The sequence below is a fragment of the Equus przewalskii genome, chromosome 4 (assembly GCF_037783145.1).
Source record: "Equus przewalskii isolate Varuska chromosome 4, EquPr2, whole genome shotgun sequence".
NCBI lineage: Eukaryota > Metazoa > Chordata > Mammalia > Perissodactyla > Equidae > Equus > Equus przewalskii.
The window spans coordinates 41,857,413-41,879,370 of record NC_091834.1 but is presented as its reverse complement, the minus strand read 5'-3'; the positions used below and the strand labels follow the sequence as shown (position 1 = coordinate 41,879,370).

At 34.9% G+C, this 21,958-nt stretch overlaps 1 protein-coding gene across 5 annotated transcripts in view; it reads right to left on the bottom strand.

Annotated features, from left to right (window-relative positions):
- GLCCI1 (glucocorticoid induced 1) overlaps positions 1 to 21,958 on the bottom strand; it is a 102,163-nt gene that overhangs the window by 33,193 nt on the left and 47,012 nt on the right. For all 5 annotated transcript variants that reach the window (XM_070615726.1, XM_070615727.1, XM_070615723.1 and 2 more), the window contains exon 3: positions 14,349 to 14,435. In XM_070615726.1, the coding sequence (XP_070471827.1) occupies positions 14,349 to 14,435 (87 nt within the window). The remainder of the gene's footprint in view (positions 1 to 14,348; positions 14,436 to 21,958) is intronic.

Sequence of the window (21,958 nt, the reverse complement as noted above, 5' to 3'; positions counted from 1 at the left end):
GAAGTTTTAATGGAACAACTTGGAAAGACTGATGTATGTTCCCCACAGATACAGGGACATGATGGACTGATAGGTGACTCCCATTCCAGATACTGAAAGTGTTGAGCTAGGATGACAGAGATTTACTGTTGCATTAGAATCAGCCTGAAGTCCCAGACATTAACCAGACAAAGAAATGTATGAGTTTCCCAAGAACCATTTGGGAAACTTGAGTGTGAGAGTCACCATGGAGGGTTGTTTTAGGTCCTACTTAAGAAGGTCACCTAGAAGAATGAACAGAGCTCAGCAGCTGAGAAACTGAATGTTATTTCTGAAATTCTGGAGGCTAGGGAGAGAGTAACACTTATTAACCCAGAAAAGCTAGAACCGTAGTAAGAGATGTATAGCAATCAGGGATCTCCAAAGAACTCATGAAATTACTCTACAAAAGAAAGTCAATTATAAAAATCTGTCAAACCCAGGGAATGTAAAGGCATTTTATAATAGTTACCAGTCAAGTAGAAATATTTCTATTCCCTTTACCTCTCCCCACACCCCCAAGCTCTAGCTCCAGAGGGGTCAGAAACAGTAGCTATGGAGTGAAGAAGGAGGTGAGTAAAGAACAGAAAAGAAGCCTCCAGAATCCCTTCACTCATGAAGTCACCCAGCTGTAACAGGCCTTAGCCAGGAGAAGAGGAGTAGTTATACCCATGAAAGAAGTTCAAAGCTCTGATTATTACGAGAGATTGGAAAGCATGCTCACTTAAAGGGACCACAGGAGTGCAAGAGTGATCAGATTCTAGTTTCATACCATGGACAGGAGACAAACTTCTCTCATTGAATAAGGACAAGTGAGAGTTAATATAAAGTCCCTTTGCGATTATCCCTTAAAAGTCTCAGTTGCTTTTCCTAATATGTAATTAAGCTCTTTAAGAAGCAGAATTGTATCTATCGTTTCTTTTGAAATTCTAGATGCTTTAACACAAATATTGAGTATACAGTCTTATTTATGTGATGTTATTCCATGAACAAATGCCGTGCCACTAAAGGCTGATGATGTTTGCTAAAAAGTATCTTAAAAATTTACCTTTCTTTTCTTTTACTTCTACTAAATACAGACAAGTACCATAAAAAGTGATAAGTATTAATTAAATTCTTATCACCTACTTAGCAGACTTCTTAACCTCTAGTTATGCTTTATGAATTAATTTTAAATTTTGTTAAATAAACAGGGAACCACATATCTAACTAATGGAAAAGTACACTTATTTAGTTTGTGAAATCTAAATAAGGGTTGGGTTAACAACCCTCCAGTAAACATAATAAAAGGAGGAAAAGTAATCTTTTTATAAAGGAAAATGCTGTCTCACTTGGATTCATTTCCTTAACATGGACACAACCCACTGCCTCACTATATTCCAGCACCAATTACAGTTTCTGATAAGTGTATTGACAGCCTGATTGCCATTTCTTTGTAGGTAATCCGCTTTTTTCCTCTAATGCAAGCAAGTATGCATGTGTGTGTCCTTGATCTACAATTCTATTACACTATACCTACAGGTGGGATTTTTTTCTTTGTTCTGTTATCCTACTTGAAACTGGTGCACATTTTCAATCTGAAGACACATTGCTCTCCAAAATTTTCACCATTTAAAAAATTTCTTATCCCTCATGCTTACTGTTCTTACCTTCTGGAACATCTAACTTAGTCTATTTTACAAGTTTCTTAACTTCTCTTTCATGTTTTCAATCTTTTTATCTCTTTATTTTATGGTCTGGATGATCTGCTCATCCAGGCTTTCCGTTCTCAGCTGAGACTTTTGATTCACTAATTCTCTCTTCTGCTATGTCAATTTAATTCACCAGAGAGTTTTTTACTTTTAATTTTACCAACTTTGGTTATTTACAAGATTTGCAAATAGTCCTTTATTCTTCCACCTGTTCTTATTTACTCCTGTTCTCACGGCAAGTTAACATTTCATTCAAAATTCTTATATTTAAGTTCTCTTTTGGGATTGTGTTCTTATTCTTATTGCCTCAGATGTGAATGAGCCTACTTAATGTATCTGCTGTCTCTTACGGCAATAGATTTCCTTTTATACCCTAAAATACTTGCTTACAAGCTCACCTATTTGTGAGCACTTTCCTGCTGTGTTGTCTCATGGTTGCTCAGACTAACTCTCTGGAGTTGCATAGCTCCACAGCAGGTCTTTAATTAGGAAGATTGGGGCTTTGGTCCCACATGGGTAGAGCTCTATTCCAGATGCCACATCCACACACAACATATGGTTACGATTTCCGTTTTTGCATAGCTGCCTCTCTGGCCAACAGGAAAATACCAAGAGTGTCAGGTGGAGTTATTTCAGGTCTAGTTTTTATGGCTTAGAAATATGGTTCCAGTTCCCTGCTTTATGCAGACAGCCCAGTTCCAATCTCCTGCCATTTGAAAGACACATCTGACTTTCCTACACTTTGTAGGAATCTACACTCTCTTAAATTGAGCTTAAAAACCTTTTTAAGCCCTGGCCAACATGACCCAGGTTTCTGTGAGCCAGACAGCATCAACATCCACTCATCACTAAGGATTTCCTTTCTTTTCATGGTGTGCAGGGGTTTTCCTTGTCTTAAATGTAGGTAGAATATATTTACTTATTCATTTATTTGAAAATTTTTCACACTGCATTCTTATAAGCTTGGAGCAAAGTAGAGGCAGATAAATACAAGTACTTTCATTGACATTTTAATCAGAAATCCTGATGCAAATTATCTGAGGGGAAGAGCATGTACGTGACTCAGGAAGAAGCCTATGAGAAGGAAGCAGGTCAAAACTTTTTTTAAAACACTGAATTTTAGTAGTATATAACTTTAAAAACTATTACTATTTCAATAATTGTTTTGGCTTTTCATAATTTTCTCAAATTCTAATTCTATCATCTATTATAACTATTCTTATTTTCACTTTTAGTCTTCACTCATGTACTCACCATTATTCTAGCCTCAGTTATATATCATATAGAATTTAATATCTTCATGATATACCATGGAAAACCCACCAGTCTTTTATATTTATTCCTTTTTTCAACTTTACTGAAATATAATTTACATTCCCTTAACTTTATCCATTGTAAGAGTAAAATTCTGTAAGTTTTAATCACTTTGTAGAGATGTACAACAATAATCACAATGCAGTTGTAGAACTTTTTCATCAAATCCCCAAAGTTGCTTTGAATCTATTTATAACCAATCACCACTCTCAGCCACATGCAATCTCTAGTGGGTTTTTTTCCCCTGTATAAATTTGCCTTTTCTGGCATTTCAATATAAATGCAACCATATAATATGTAATCTTATACACCTGGCTTCTTTCACTTAGCAGGGATTGGCAAGCAATAATCTGCAGACCAAATCTAGCCTGCTACACGTTCTTGTAAATAAAATTTATTGGAACATAATCATGCCCACTCCACATTGTCTATGGCTGTTATCACACTACAACAGTAGAGCTGAGTAGCTGCAACAGAGATTATATGGCCCACAAACCCTAAAATATTATTGGCCTTTTACAGAAAAAAACTGCTGACTTTTGACTTAGTAAAATGTTTCTGAGGCTCATTTATATTGTAGCATGTATCAGAATCCAGTATATTGCTCCTTCTCATTGCTGAATAGTATGTCATTGCATGAGCACACCACATTTTGTTTATCCATTTATCAATCGATGGATATTTGGATATTTTCCGGTTTTCAGTTATTATAAATAACTCTCCTAAAAATATTTTTGTAAATGTCTCAATGTAGATATGTGTTTTCGTTTTCCTCACAGATTACTAGGAATGGAATTGCTGGGTTATATGCTAAGTTTCTAACTAACTTTTAAAGAAACCAACAACTGTTTTCCAAAGTAGCTGGACCACTTTACATTCCCAGCAACTTAGGGTTCCAGAGTCTCTTCATCCCTGCCAACACTCAGCATTGTCTGCCTTTTAAATCACAGTCATGGTAGTGGGTGTGTACTTGCATCTCGTGGTTTAAATTTGCATTTGCCTAATGACTAATGATGTTGAACACCTTTTCATGTGGTCATCTGCCATCCATACAATCTTTGGTGAAATACTTCTATTCAATTGTCTTTTCATTCTCTTAGTGGTGTCTTTTGAAGTATAAATGTTCATTTTAATGAAGTGAAATTTATTATTTTTTTTCTTTTATGGCCTTACTCTTGCTGTTGAATCTAAGAATGCCTTGTCTAATCCAAGGTCTTCTAGAAGTTTTATAATTTTAAAGCTTAATATTTAGACTATGATCATTTTGAGTTAATTTTTCTCTCTGGTGAGAGGCAAGGACTTGAGTTTTTTCTTACATATGCATATACAATTATCCCAGCACCAATTGTTAGAAACACTGTCCTTTTCAATTGAATTGTGTTGCCAACTGTTGAAAATCAACTGACCATAAATATAAGGGTTTATTTTGGGATTCACAACTTTGATCCATTTATCTATGTCTTCCTTTATGCTAATAACTTGGCCAACTTCATTAATTTAAATTTAGAAAAGCCTTAAAATTGTGTAACATAAGTCCTCCAAAGTCTTTCCTTGTTATCAAAATTATTTTGGTCACTCTAGGTCCTTTGCATTTCCACATAAATTTTAGGATTAGCTCATCAATTTCTACCCAAAACGAAAACCCTGAGATTTTAACAGGGACTGCACTGAATCAATCTGTGGAGACTTACCATCTTAATAATACTGAGTCTGCTAATCCATGAACAAAGTAAATCTTTCCATTTATTTAAGTCTTTAATTTTGTCCAGCAATGTTATGTTTTCAGCATAGAGATCTTGTACTGCTTTTGTTAAATTTATTCCTAAATATTTAATCTTTGCAACCATAACAAATTGTCTCTTCTTTTTGGATTGTTCATATCTAGTATCTAGACTTAGAATTGATTTCTGTACGTTGATCTTGTATCTTGCAACCTTGCTGAACTTTATTAGTTCTAGTAATATATTTATATATTCCCTAGGAGTTTCTACATATAGGATCACATTATCTGTGAATAAGGGCAGTTTTACCACTTCCTTTACAATCTCAACGTCTTTTATTTTTCTTGACTGATTGCACTGACTAGAACCTCTGTGCAGTACTGAATAGAAGTGGTGACAAGGTGACAGTGGATATCACTGCCTTGTTCCTGATCTCAGGAGGAAAGCATTCTGGCTTTCACTATTGAATATGATGTAATCTGTAGATTTTTTATAAATGCCCTTTTATCAGGCAGAGAAAAGTTCTCGTTATTGCTGGTTTGTTGAGAGATTTTTATTATGAATGGGTGTTGGAGTTTGGCAAATACTTTCTTTGACTCTATTGAGATGATTATGTGGTTTTTGTTCTTTATTTTATTAATATAGTGTATTACATTAATCGAATTTCTGATCTTAAACCAATTTTGCATTCCTGGTACAAATCCCACCTGATCATGGTATATAATCCTTTTTATATGCTGCTGGATTTGGTTTGCTAATATTTTGTTAAGGATTTTTGCATCTACAGTCAAAAGGGATATTGATCTGCCATTTTATTTTATGTGAGATGTCTTTGCCTGGTTTGAAATCAGGTAACTTGGGCCTGATAAAATAAATTGGGAAATGTTCCCTCCTATTCTATTTTCTGAAACAGTTTCTGAAGGATTAACATGATTTCTTCTTTGAATATTTGATCAAATTCACTAAATCTGATCCTGGGATTTTCTTTGAGGGAAGATTTTCAATTCTTCAATTTCTTGATTTGTTACAAGCCTATTCATATTTTCTATTTGTTAAGTCAGTTTTGGTAATTTATCTCTCTCTAGTAATTTGTGTCTTTCTAGGAATTCATCCATTTCATCTTTGTTTCTAAATTGATGACATAAAGTTGATCATAATATTCCTTTATAATACTTTTAAGTTCTATAAGGTTGCTAGTAACGTCATCCCTTTCACTGCTGATTTTGGTAATCTGTGTCTTCTTTTTTTCTTGGTCAGTCTAACTAAAAGTTTGTCAACCTTGTTGATCTTTTCAAAGAACCTACTTTTAGTTTCATTGATTTTTCTCTAATATTTTTTGTTTTATATTGTTTATATAGCATCTCCTTCCTCTGTTTGCTTTTGGTCTGTTTTGTTCCTTTTCTTGTTTTTGAAACTAGGAGGGAGCTGATATAAGACAGTACTGATGTGAGACCTCTCTCTTTCTCTTATATAAGCATTTAAAGGTATAAATGTTCCTTGAAGCACTGCTTTAGCTGCATACTTAAATTCTAAGTCATTTTTTGTTTTCATTCATTTAAATATTTTAAAATCTCCCCTGTGTTATTAGAAAAGAGTTGTTTAATTGACAAATATTTTGGTTTTTCTAAGATTTTTTTCTGTTACATGATTTAAATCTTTTGTAATCTATCGAGACTTATTTTATGGCCAAGGATATGATCTAACCTAGAGAACGTTTCACACATTTGAAAAGAATGTGTCTTCTGCAGTCACTGGGTAGAGTTTTCTTGACCTGTATGTCACTTAAGCCAAGTTGATTGATAATGTTGTTGAAATCTTCATTCTCCTTGCTGATTTTCTGTCTAGTTAGTTGTTCTATCAAGTATTGAGAATGGGGTGTTGAAATCTCCAATAATGATTGAAGAAACTGTATTTCTCCTTTCATAGTTTTGCTTCAAGCATTTTGGGACTAACAATGTATACACAATTTATGATTGTTATATCTTCCTAATGTATTGACATTTTTATTATTATGAAATATCTCTATTTGCCTTTGGTAATACTTCTTGTCTTAAAGTCTATTTTGTCTGATAAGCTTTCTTATTGTTACTGTTTTCATTGTGTATCTTTTCCCATCTTTTTACTTTCAAAGACTTTGTGTCTTTGAATCTGAGATGTATTTCTCATAGACAGGATACAGCTGAGTGCTATTTTTTTATCCAGTTTGACAATCTCTGCATTTTGAGTAGAATCTTCAGTCCTTTCACATTTAATGTAATTATTTATATGTCTGGATTTACTTCTGCCATTTTGCTATTCATTTTCTATTTGTGTCACATCTTTTTTTATTCCTATGTTCCTTCTTTACCGCTTTCTTTGGTGATAAATAGTTTTTAGTATACCATTTTAATCCTTCTCTGATATTTTTTACTTTCTCTTTTTTTAGAGTTATTTTATTAGCAACTGCTCTAGGGATTATAATATGTACCTTATCATAATACTTCAAAATAATACTTAATTCTAGTAAAACAGAAACTATACTCCAATATACGTCCTTTCCTTGCCCCTCTTTTGTGTTATTATTGTCATAGGTATTTCATGTATATATCTTATAAACCCAACATAACAGCATTTTAATTATTGTTTTATATGATCTCATGTGTTTTAAATAAGTGGAAAAATGAGAAAAATGTATCCATAGACTCTTTTATATTTACCATTCCCAATACGCTTCAATTCTTCCTATGAATTTAAATTAACATCTGGAGTCATTTCCTTTCAGCCTAAAAGATTTCCTTTAGCATTTCTTACAAGACAGTCTAGTAGGAGGAAATTCTTTCAATCTTTGTTTATTTGGGAATACTATATCTCACCTTTATTTTGGAAGACTAGTTTTTCTGGATATAGAATACTTGGTTGACAGGTTTTTTCTTTTGGCACTTTGAATATGTCAAGCTTAATGGTCTCCATGGTTTCTGACAAAAAGTCTACCATTAAAGGTATTATTGGTCCACTATGTGTAACAAAGTCAGCCCTGCTGGTCTAGGGGTTAAGATTTGGTACTCTCATTGCAGCAGCCCAGGGTTGTTTCCTGGTCAGGGAATGACATCACTCATCTGTCAATTGTCATACTGTGGCAGCTACATGTTGCTATGATGCTGAAAAGCTATGCCATGTGTATTTCAAATACCAGCAGGGTCATCCGTGGTGGACAGATTTCAGTGGAGCTTTCAGACTAAGACAGACTAGGAAGAATGACCTGGCCACCCACTTCCAAAAAATTGGCCATGAAAGCCTTATGAATAGCAGCAGAGCACTGTCTGATATAGTGCTGGAAAGCGAGAGGATGGTGCAGAAAGACTGGGCAGGGTTCCACTCTGCTGTACGCAGGGCCACTAGGAGTCAGAATCAACTTGATGGCACTAACAGGTGTAATAAGTCATTTTCTTCTTCCAGCTCTCAATATTTCCTTTTCCTTTAGCTTTCAACCATTTAACTATGATGTGTCTATTGTGGCTCTCTGTTTTTCTACTTGTGGTTTATTGAACTTCTTGAGTCTATAAGATTGTTTCTCATCAAATCTGGAAAGTTTTCTGCCATTATTTCTTCAAATATTTTTTGATTCTTCTCTACTCTCCTGGGTCTCCCATTATGTGTATGTGTATGTATTTCATGTTTCTCTACAGGCCTCCAAGGCTCTTTTGACTTTCCTTCAATCTTTTTCTCTCTGTCCTTCAGGCTGTATAAATTCTATTGATCTATATTCAAATTCACTGATTCTTCTGCCATCTTAAATCTGTTATCAAGCCCATCTAGTGAATTTTTAACTTTAGTTATTACACTTTTTAATTCTTGAGTTTTTGTTTGTATATTTTTTATAATAACTATCTCTGTGGAAATTCTTTATTCATTAAGTCACTGTCATCCTACTTCCCTTTAATGCTTTAAACATGATTTCCTTTAGTCCTTTGGAAATACTTATAATAGCTGCTTTTATGTTTTTGTCTGCCAAAACCAATAGATAGAAATACTTAGATACAATATCTACTGATTGTTTTTTTTCTTAAGTATGAGTCACACTTTCTTGTTTCCTTGCATATCTCTAAATTTTTTGTTGAATGTTGGACATTTTAGATAATATATTGCAGCAATTCTACAACCCTGTTACTTTCCCCAAGGGTTATTGTTTGTGTTTTAGTAACTTAATGGTCTAAAAGTCTGTTTCCTCTGCAACGTGTGGCCACTGATGTCTATATTCCCTAATTTTTTCCCCTCATTTTTCTTTTTAAGGCTGGCTTTTTAAGACCTTTTTAAGCTGGTCTCCAGTGTTCACCTTAGCGTTCAGTCAAAGACTGATCAGAGATTTTATTTAAACATCTCAATCTAGTAAGGCTTCCACTCCCAGGATGGGATTTGTGTGTGGAACGAGAAGTGCATTCAAAGTTTGGGTCTTTAACAAGTTGGCCCTAGATTATTCTATTTTATTTTATTTTAATTTAGAGATTGGTACCTGAGCTAACATCTGTTGCCAATCTTTTTTTCCTTTCTTCCTCCTCCTTCTTCTTCTCCCAAAGGCACCTGGTACATAGTTGTATATTCTAGGTGTGAGTGCCTCTTGTTGTACTATGTGGGACACTGCTTCAACGTGGCCTGATGAGCAGTGCCACATCTGCACCCAGGATCTGAGCTGGTGAAACCCTGGGCCACCAAAGCGGAGCATGCGAACTTAACCACTCGGCCATGGGACTGGCCCCTGGCCTGTGGCCCAGATTTTAGCACCACTAGGCCTGCTTGAATCTCCTCTCTACATAATCTTAGGCTCCACAGGCCAGTGATACCTGGGTGGCCTAGGCCTACTTCATTTTCTACTGGGCATGTCCACAGCATCCAGTCAACCTGGGCTATGTGGTGAACTTATCAATCCCCCGTGACTTATCTTATCTTCTAGAACTCTCTATAAAATTCTGCTACTCCATGAGTCTATTTCTTGCCACAAATTGGACCACAGCCTCAGACTAGCAGAGCTGTTGACCCTCCCTATTCATTTGCAACTAAGATCACTATAGGCACTAACTTGTTATTGTGCTTTGATTTACTGTGCTTTTCAGATGTTGCATTTTTTACAAAACGAAGGTTTGTGGCAACCCTGCATTGAGCAAGTCTATTGGTGCCATTTTTCCAACAGCATTTGCTCACTTTGTGTCTGTGTCACATTTTGGTAATTCTTGTGATTTCAAATTTTTTCATTATTATTATATTTGTTATGGTGATCTCTGATCAGTGATCTTTGATATTACTATTGTAATTGTTTTGGGGGTGCCACAACTATGTTCATATAAGACAGTGAACTTAATTGATAAATGTTGAATGTAGTCTGACTGCTCCACTGATCAGCTATTCCCCCATCTCTCTCCCTCTCCTTGAACGCACTATTTCCTGAGATACAACAATATTGAAATTAGGCCAATTAATAACCCTACAGTGGCCTCTAAGTGTTCAAGGCAAAAGAAGAGTCTTATGTCTCTCACTTTATAGCAAAAGCTAGAAACGATTAAGCTTAGTGAGAAAGGTGCGTTAAAAGCCGAGATAGGCCAAAACTAGGCTGTGGTGTCAAACAGTTAGCCAAGTTGTGAAAGCAAAGAAAAAGTGCTTAAAGGAAATTAAAAGTGCTTCTCCAGTGAACACACAAATGATAAGAAAGCAAAACAGCCTTACTGCTGATAGGAAGAAAGTTTTGGTGGTTAGGATAGAAGATCAAACCAGCCACAATACTCCCTTAAGCCAAAGCTCAATCCAGAGCAAGGCCGTAACTCTCTTCAATTCTATGAAGGCTGAGAGAGGTGAGGAAGCTGCAGGAGAAAAGTCTGAAGCTAGCAGAGGTTAGTTCATGAGGTTTAAGGAAAGAAGCCATGTCCATAACATAAAAGTGCAAGGTGAAGAAGCAAGGGCTGATGTAGAAGCTGCAGCAACTTATCCAGAAGATCCAGCTAAGACAATTAATGCAGGTGGCTACACTAAACAACAGACTTTCAATGCAGTTGAAACAGCCTTCTATTAGAAAACGCCAACTAGGACTTTCATAGCTAGAGAAGAGAAGTCAATGCCTGGCTTAAAGGCTTTTTGACTCTTCTGTTAGGGGCTAGCAGCTGGTGATTTTAAAGTGAAGCCAATGTTCATTTACCATTCTGAAAACCCTACAGCCCTTAAGAACTATGTTAAATCTTCTGTGCTCTATAAATGGAACAACAAAGCCTAGACAACAGCACATCTGTTTACAACATGATTTACTGAATATTTTAAGCCCACTCTTGACCTACTGCTCAAAAAAGTATTCTTTTCAAAATATTACTGCTCTGATGGAGATGTACAACAAGATTAATGTTGTTTTCATGCCTGCTAACACAACATCCATTCTGCAGCTCATGGATCAAGGAGTAATTTCAACTTTCAAGTCTTATTATTTAAGAAAAACATTTTGTAAGGCTATCGCTGCCATAGATAGTGATTCCTCTGATGGATCTGGGTAAAGTAAATTTAAAACCTTCTGGAAAGGATTCACTATTCTTAGATGCCATTTGTGATTCATGGGAAGAGGTCAAAATATCAATGTTAACAGGAGTTTGGAAGAAGTTGATTCCAACCCTCATGGATGACTTTGAGGGGTTCAAGACTTCAGTGCAGGAAGTAACTGCAGATGCAATGGAAATAGCAAGAGAACTAGAATTAGAAGCAGAGCCTGAAGATGTGACTGAATTGCTGCAGTCTCATGAAAAAACTTTAAGGGACGAGAAGTTGCTTGTTATGGATGAACAAAGATAATAGTTTCTTGAGGTGGAATCTACTCCTGATGAAGATGCTGTGAAGAGTGTTGAAATGACAACAAAGAATTTAGAATATTGCATAAACTTAGTTGATAAAACAGTGGCAGGGTTTGAGAGGATTGACTCCAACCTTAAAATTAGTTCTACCATGGGTAAAATGCTATCAAACAGCCTTGCATGCTACAGAGAATTAGTTTATGAAAGGAAGAGTCAATCGATGCAGCAAATTTCACTGTTTTCTTATTTTAAGAAATTGCCACAGCCACGCCAACCTTTAGCAACCACCACCTGACCAGTCAGCAGCCATCAACATCGAGGCAAGACCCTCCACCAGCAAAAGGATTACAACTCACTGAAGGTTCAGATGATGGTGAGAATTTTTTAGCAATAAAGTATGTTTTAATTAAGGTATGTACGTTGTGCTTTTATACATAACGCTATTGCACACTTAAGAGACTACAGTATAACATAAAAGTAACTTTTTTTTTTCTTGAGGAAGATTAGCCTTGAGCTAAGTATTGCCAATCCTCCTCTTTTTGCTGAGGAAGACTGGCCCTGAGCTAACATCCGTGCTCATCTCCCTTTACTTTATACGTGGGATGCCTACCACAGCATGGCTTTTGCCAAGTGGTGCCATGTCTGCACCCAGGATCCAAACTGGCGAACCCTGGGCCGCCGAGAAGCAAACATGTGAACTTAACCGCTGCGCCACCAGGCTGGCCCCTAAAAATAACTTTTTTTTGATTGGCACCTGGGCTACCAACTATTGCCAATCTTCCTTTTTTTTTTTTTTTTTTAAGGATTGGCACCTGGGCTAACAACTGTTGCCAAACTTTTTTTTTTTCCTGCTTTATCTCCCCAAACCCCCCCTGTACACAGTTGTATATCTTAGTTGCAGGTCCTTCTAGTTGTGGGATGTGGGACACCGCCTCAACATGGCCTGACGAGTGGTGCCATGTCCGTCCCCAGGATCCGAACCCTGGGCCGCTACAGCGGAGTGCGCGAACTTAACCACTCGGCCACGGAGCCGGCCCCTAAAAGTAACTTTTATATGTACTGGGAAACCAAAAAAATCCACGTAACATGATATTTGCTTCAATGCGGTGGTCTGGAACCAAACCCGCAATGTCTCCGAGGTATGCCTGTATTTTAATCTACACTACTTCCTATCAAGTGCTCTCTCTCCCGCAGGGGCAGCAAAGCTTTTGATTTCCAAGGCCTGCCCCATCCTGGCTGAAATGCCACACCAACAAAGCTGGGGATGAGGAAGAGGGGAAGAGGAGTAGCACCAGATAAGAATACTACAAACTTGCGTTATCCTTACCCTGAGTTCGGTTCAGTACATTTCCTGAAGAAACCTTCCCAATTTGTTTGGTTGATTTCCAAAGCACTGAGCTAGCTGTTTTGATAGTTTTGTCTAGCTTTAAGGTTGCTTTGTGGGGAGAGCAATCAAATTTTGTACTCAGTCATGTCAGCTATTCCATTTTTAATAGTGTCTACCAGGTGTTGCTGTAGTCCAAAGTTCAACTATACCAAATCTTGGCTATAACTTTGAGATTATACTTACCCAAGAGATAAAACTGCAAGTTCATTTCGTTATTCATCTTCTATGCATAGATATGTTGCCATTTTAGACTAGATATATTAGACTCAGCTTCCCTTTTTTTTGTTGTTTATTGGGAAAAACTGATCTTATACATATGCATTTGTGTGTAGGATAGACAGGAATTGAAGATTTCTCTATACCAGTAATACAAAGAACCTACTAAAAACGTAATACAGTCACAGGCAAAATCATGCTAACAGACTATATATATTCAGCCCAGATACCACAATATATGAGAGATATTGATAACTCATAGCATACGAAAATGATACTAAAAAGTATGGAAACTATGGAATATAAAAAACATTTAAGAGAAATGTCAACGTTTACCCTGGAGAAAAATGACATATTGCTAGCCTTTCAAATATTTAAAGTAGATTTACTCAATACTGATATAGAGGACAGAGTCAAAACTAAGGGGGACAATTTTGAGTTCAATATACAAAATTAACTATTTAACAACTTAAGCTAAAACAACTGAACTGGTTTGGTTCTCTTGCAAAGTGATGAGCTTCTCTCATTGAGAATGATCATAATAGACCAGATGACCATCTTTTTAAGGAGTTTGTACACAGGAGATAGACTAGATGATCTTTCAACACTGTTTCTCTAATTTTACAAAAACAAATAAGTAAGAATTTAACGGATAAAAGATAACACTATCAGGAAAAATAATCCAAGATATACATAAAGATTATCATAATTTGGGTTATTCATAATAAATAAGGCAATGGGTCATAAAAACTATTTCGAAGAGACATGGAGTTCACTGTACTATTGGGTTACAAATGGCAACAATATCCTGGATAATCCTAAGAACGCCATTAGAAGCAGAAAACACTATCTTAACCATTGCACAAAGCTATAATCTACAGCTCTGGTTGCTGTAACTCAAAGACAAGAAAGCTGAAGTGGGAACAAAAGATAACTCAAATGGACATATAGAGATTATCACATAAAATCAGACTTCATTTTGGAAAGGCAAAAGTTGATGGGTGCATAAAAAATATTTATAAAGGACATGAAGGGCACAAATAAGGTAAACTCAGACTTATTCACCAAAACACAGAAGGCAACCCTTAAACTCTGAAAGAGGAAAGGTTAGGATGAATAAAGGAAGTACCGTTATATTCAGGAAACAGTAAGCTAATTTGCTCGGACCAAAATGGGTTATAGACTGAAAAGAGAAATAACTTACCTCTTTTAGTTGATCAGCACTCCCCCATGATGCAGAACGCTGATGTGACCTCTTTTCTGCTCCCTCTTCAGCCCAACAGCTAGGTGTCTTTAAAAAAAATAAATAAAATAAAAAATAAGGAATTTTGTCCCTAATCTCACAGTAACTCAGACATATTTCAAATCTTAGCACATACCAGTTAAGGGGCTATACAAATACCACGATCCCTTAAACACTAAGATTTTCATGACTCTGTGAAGTGTTTAAAACATTCTTTCATATTCTGAATTAGACATTATCAGTCTAAGATGTCTAAGTAGTGTTACTCAAAACACGGTTTTTCACATCAACATGAATAACTTAAAGTTATCGAATTCAAAGAGAACTGTGACGATACGGACATTGGTGCTTTCAAAAAAAAGAGCCAAACTAAATATGAAATAGTATTTCTACTAAATAAAATAGACATTAGTAAGATTAACAGAACTGGCTTAGAAGCAGTGGTATTAGATGACCTATATGTCAAATATCTGGCTAGACAGAGGACTGATTGTGCTAGTCTTCCTATAATCAGGAAAGAGAGTGTTAGCAATAGTATCATTTTTTTCCCCCTGAAGAAGATTAGCCCTGAGCTAACATCTTTGCCAATCTTCCTTTACTTTGTATGTGGGTCGCCACCAACTCATGGCTGACGAGTGGTGTAGGTCCATGCCCGGGATCTGAACCTGCAAACTCAGACCACAGAAGCAGAGTGCGCTGAACTTAACCACTACGCCATGAGGCCAGCCCCAATAGTATCATTTTTTGAAAAACATCAAGTATTTTTATAAAAAAATATAAAATTGTTATAAAAGTGAAAAAGAAAAAGATTAAGCTAAATAAAGTGACTCTAATCTGAAGTAATACATGTTAAAAAACAACTAGCTTAAGTTGAACTATGTCAGAAAACAGAATTGTTTTTATTTAAAATCTCATTTTTAATTATTTAACCAGTAATAGACACTACAACCAAATGTAACATAGAACACTAAGTCCCAAATGGTAAGACCATTTAGTAGTTGTATTAAAAATCAATGTTAAAATGTCATCCTTAATATACGAACAGACTCTTAGTATGATGCAAATTTGGGAAAGCAAAAACCATTATTTAAAGACAAAGGGTAATGATTATCACAATAAACAGATATGGCTTTAAAAAATTATTTTTTATCACATACTGAAAAAAATCATTGCTTATGTTGAGGCTGCTCATGTACTCTACATAATATATGACTTATGAAGAAGTCACCAGTTCTACTTCACACAATTCAAAATGCTGTGGACAACTTTTAAAATAATTACCACCTCTTAAAATGAATAAATAAAATGAAACCAGTTAAAAATACAAATAAACTGCTTAAACAGTTCAAAAACTAAAGTGAAGCTGTTTGGTCATATTGAGAGAGTAAAATATTTTATTTGACTGATAAGTGCAGGGATAAGAGCTATCAATATATTAAATAAACTACTTGCAAAGAACTATTTAGTTATTAAAATTTCCTAAGTTCAGTTGTAGATAAGACAAACTACTCTAAAAATAATTTAGCCCCCAGTCATATCTTAAATAATCAACTTATTCTAAAAATTATGCAATTATGAGTTTATTTTAGTCAAACTTCTATTTTTAGAATTCATATGCCTTAATACTTTGACCTTTCTACCAAGCATAAGCATTACTCTTCTTAAAAATCAAATGATTAAGGATCACAATGTTTAAAACTCAAAAGCACATTCACAGAAAATGAGTCAAATTTTTGGCATGTTCCCTAATTATTTAACAGTAACATTTATAACACTAATTACTTTCATTCTGCACAGCTCTAACTTTTTCAAAGAATATTTACATAAACTGTATCTCCAACTTAAGAGATAAATCAACAGCTCCAAGAATTTGGTGACTATACAAGCATGCCACTGGCAAATGGAACTAAGTCTGACAAGTCTCTTATCTCACAGAATATTTTCTTTCTTCATATTATCATTCTTTTCTTAGAACTGAATGTGAAAACCTATTTATTTCAGAATGCAGTATTAGCTATACAAAAGAAATAAAAACCAACTATAAAATAATATTGATGTGCCCAAAATCTATGTAGTTTCTTTATGTATGTAGTTTCTTTAAAAGTGCAAAACCACTGCAAGAGTACTGTCAATCATGTGGCTACAGTTACATGCACATAAACTGTTTAAGTATCTTCATCCTAGTCTCAACTTTCTAACAAATATTCTCCAAAGAGTAATTTCATTTTAATCACATTGATTTAAAATAAGTAGTATGAAAAATGCACTAGTCTACAAATACATTCTATAGACTAGGCTGTCCAACACAACAGTTACTAGCCACATGCAATAATTGAAAATTAAATTCATGAAATTTAAATAAAACTAAAAATTCAGTTCCTTAGTTGCACTAGCACATTTCGAATGCTCAATAATCACATGTGGCTGGTGGCTACCGCCTACCATAGAGGACAGCACAGAAACGGAACGTTTGCATCATTGCAGAAAGTTCTGAGAGTAGTTTTACATATTTAATCACTGATTTTTAACAAGTCATTTTAGTCAAAGCAAAACCAAAAGATGGGGCTACTTGGCTTATGAAATCTATTTAAAGCTTATGCCTGTGAAGTCATAGAAGATGAACTAATTTGTACCCAATTTGTTAAATCTGAATATTTGAGAGATGTTTTACCATTTAAATTAGGAAAACAACAATACAAAATAGCAAAAGGTCTTTCATATCAGCAAACAGTTCCTTCCAACTAGGCTGTTATTCTGTCCATTAATCTAGAGAAGAATTTTATGAACTGTGCTATTTATGACATTGGTCCTGGATGTTAGTAAGAATTTATGACAAAAGGGTTCCATGGTCAAGAAAACGTGGGAAATATTGTCTATCTTCCTCTATTCAACGTACAAGGTAATTAGCATTTTAAAAAATGAAGCATACACACACACACTTTAAAAAAAATCTGCTTTACTTTCTTTCTCTTACTTATATGATGTCAGAATTTATTTTACATGTATGCTTATTAACATCCTCCACAGACACCCTGGAAAGAAATACAATCCTCAATAATCTGTATTGAATATAACAGCTTGCTCTTCAGCCACCTTACTTGAGAGGATTCTTCCTTTCTAGCTGCTTCCACTTAGATGACCAGTGAAGAGAAAATGAACCTTTCACATACTTGAGCAATGCAGAACCAAAGCCTCTCTCTAAGACTGTTTGTTGACAAAAAGGCTTAAAAAATCTGTTAAGACTAAAGAAATAAAAATGAGTAAGACATAGATTCTGCACTCAATGTGCCATGCTGACCATGTATCCATTCAATTTTCTTGGGGGCTAATATCTATTAACAAGTATAATACCAATTTGCATATAATTACATTTTTGGAAATTAACATAAGCTAATATAAATATTGTTTGGAGTCATGTAGAAAGGAGAGAGGGAGAAACTTTTCTTTACTAAGGAACATTAAACAGTAGTCCCTAACAAGGACTAACAAGCCTGAGTACTTAAGTAAAATGTATAAAATCCATGTCTCTTTAAGCTTCAGTGTGATCAATGCATAACTGAATGAAAGTCTGTGAAGTAATAGTTTTGATTTTCCAGATTATTAACCAGGGAACTTATTCGGAAGAGTTAAGAAGCTATATTTCTGTTTCCAGATCTCAAGGTGAGGGGGAGGGAGGGCGTTGGTGGTAAATCTCTGGATTACAACTTTTGAAAACAGGAAATACCACAGAAATCAACTACTGCCTCCTCTGTGCTAGACATGACAAAATGAAATAATCTGCCTTACTCTGTAAGAAATGTTAATTCAAGAAAAAGCAATCATAAATGTGCCAACAACTTTAAGAATATTCATAGAAATATTATTTCTAAGAATTCACCTGAGAGGTACACCAAAGGAAGCACTGGAAATAACTTAAATGTCTACCAATAGGGAAATGAAAAATTGTGGCACATTCTCATAACAATAAAAAAAAAAACCACAGCACATGGACCACAATCCCTCTTTAGTAAGCAAATACACACAAAGAGAAAAAGACTATAAAGAGAGATTTCAAAATATAAATAGTGGTGGGAATTCCAGATAATTCTTTAGTAAATAATTTTTTTTTCCTGTGAAAGAGTCACTCTAAGCTAACACCTATTGTCAACCTTCCTCTTTTTTTTTTCCTCCCAAAAGCCCAAGTACATAGCTGTATATTCTAGTTGTAGGTCCTCCTAGTTCTGTGTGAGCCACCGCCACAGCATGGGTACTGACAGACAAGTCACGTGGTTCTGCGCCCAGGAACTTAACCCGGGCCACCAAAGCAGGGAACCGAACTTTAACCAGGAGGCCATCAGGACTGGCTCATCATCATATTTTATAATAAGAAAAAAATCAGGAAATAAAAGACTTAAAATCATGTCTAGGATATTTAATGGCAGGGGAAAATGCTGTAACTTATTAAATTAAAAAGATTACAAAACACTACCTATAGTATTATCTGAATTCTATTTTTAAAATGGCTTTTAAATTTTTATTTATTTCTTTAAGTGTAAATAATCAAAATATAAAAGGATATATATCAAAATGTTAAAAATGGCTGTGTCTGGCTATTAGGAATATAAGCAACTAATTTTGTGATTTTTGGTATTTTCCCAAATCTTCTACAATGACTACTGTTTTCAAAATTAGAGATAGGATTTTTTTTTAATAAGTAAGGTAGCTATGCCAGAGAAGTGGTAAGTGTGGATATACATCTACTCTGAGAAAGCCCAATACAGAGGCACAAAAATTATAACTTTAGATGAAAATGTCAAATCTATTTTGGAAGACAAGTTACCTTAAGTTACATGTAAATTAGGATGTTAGTACACGTCACATAAAATACTTTTCACTAGACAGGTTTTCTTTTGACTGAGAGGTTCTCTCACCACTACAAGTACCTATATGTAGATTATCAACTACTGGCTATGGGAATGGAATTAGAGACTTTAGAAAAGCCAAAACATTTAAGTGTTTAGAGTAAGTGAAAACTGAAGGTCACTGGAATGTGAAACACTCAGAAATATTAGTGGAAAGTTATTGATGAGAACACTGAAAGAAATTATAATTTAGTTTGGATACACCTTTCATGGTACACTTTAATTACACAAAGAAAAAATATCCATAAAAATGTTTCTGAAAAGGTTACACGTAGAGCTGCCATGGCATCCAGCAGTTCCTAGAGAAACGGAAACACGTCCACACAAGAACCTGCACACAAACGCTCACAGCAGTTCCTCCACTTACGAGTGTATAGAGTGTAGTGCATCCACGCCCTGGAATATTATTCGGCCATAAAAAGAAATGAAGTAAGATACATGCTATAACATGGAGGAACCTTAAAAATACTATACTAAGTGAAAGAAGCCAGATACAAAAGGCCACAGATGGTATGAGTCATTTATATGAAACGTTCAGAACATGTAAATCTATAGAGGCAGAAAGTAGGTCAGTGGGTGCCTACAGCTGAGGGAAGGGGGATGGGGTAAATAGTGAGTGACTGCTAATGGGTACAGTAATCTCTTTTTAGAGTGATGGAAATGTTCTAAATTTTATTATGGCAATGATTGCACAACTCTGAATATATTAAGAACCACTTGAAATGTACTTTAAGTAGGTAAATTGTATAGTATATAAATTATCTCTCAATAAAGCTGTTCTTAAAAAATATTTAAGTCAAAGATCAACCTCATTTTTCAATTGAAAAAAGCCATGTATTGCTGAGCCTAAGAGTCCCAAGCACTGTTTGTATTTTCTCAAAAATAACTTATATTTTCTGTCATGCTTTTCTTGCCAAGTTTCAAGTCACACAGAGGCACAAGTCAGGTAATATAATAGAAAAGGCTATGAGGCACTGTACATCAATAATCTATCCAGTCAGGTTTCTCAAGTTATGGTGAGAATATTTAACAAAGGAACTATAGAGTAACAGAAAATAAACTATACATCAGAAATATTCTATGGCTTCTTAAAGAAAGAGTTATTAAATAGACTCTTGACAACCAGTTTCTGCTTTAACCAAAAGGAGACTATTATATGAGACATTAAATGTATAAACAATGTTTCAGTTTATTATTTGGTATTTATACTTAATATTACCCATTCTCACAATTTCTATCAGTGCTATTAGGGACAAGTTTAAAACTAAATGATGCTATCTAATTTTCAGGTTTTAGAGTATTCAAACATATTCACTCTTTGGTGTTACAATTTTTTAAGTTACAATTTGCTTTGGTTGTTGGGTTTCAAAAAATTTATTCTACATGTAAAAAAAAGTAGAGGCAATTTTACTTTTTAAAAAATAATATTCCCAAACACTTTAAATAATACATTTAACAATCACATTGGAGTATAGCTGCCTCCAAATTATCCAAGAGATAAACCTCTTTTGTTGTTTATTGATAGCTTTAAACGTCTTTTTTAATTTCTCGTACTTGACAGAAAATCAGTAACAAAGGTGACTACTAGATATCTGCCAAAAACATTTCCACACCATTCTGATATCAATAAAAACTAATAGTGCTCAACTGATGGCATGAATATCATCAACGGTATACCTAAGTAATGAGGGAGGTGTAGGAGTTTCCATAACAACCTAAGTCCACTCTCCTACACTTGGACCTATACATCTGAAGTACCATTTTTCATGTTTAAGATTGCACAGTAGACAGCAATAGCTACTTCTGACTGAATGAATCCTGACCCTCCAGGAATTGTTCATTGAGTTTCAACGCCCTATCATGCCCTGGGGTTATTTGTATGATTTGTATGCCATAGCTAATAATCCAGACTTAATGCTCATAACTGCATAATCAACTGTCAATACAGTAATGACTTTTTCTGTCCACTTAACTCAATATTATTATATTTAAACCTACTGACAGTAAAATATTATACATTCTAATACAAAGGCGGCTAACATTTATCAACATTTATCATGTCCCAGATACTGTGCTAGAAGTTTACCATAGATTATTTTATGTAATCCTCATTGCAACACCAGTATTATCCCCTAAAAGCTATGAGAATTCCAACAGCACAGAAAATTGTTTTCACTTGATTTATACTAATGTTTCCTACCAATATGATATATCCTATTCCAATCATTCATTTATACAAAATAGTTACTGGTAACTTGAAAGGCATACTGCTTTCTCATACTATACCCTTAACTGTAATGTAATTCTTACACATTTTTAAAGCTTAATGTCTCTATCAAACGTCTTTGTAAGTAAATGCTAACTGTTTATTACTATCACAGGATTTTTGATACAAAATTGATGGGTTATAAAAGGTTGAGAACCAAGGTACTAGACGACAAAGGTGAAGAAGGTAAGAGTCAGAGGGTTATTCAAAATAAACACAACCTATTTCACAATTTTACCTAGAGCTAGCTTAGGGGTAAAGGTATGGGGAAGAGCTGAAGGCAAACAGGTTAATTTTGTTATCTGTTAAACGTTTCTGGTAATGGGAGGAAACTGAGTATATGGGTAACAGGAGTATGGGGAAGGCTCTTCACTACATACCTTTTAGGTTGAATCAAATGAATA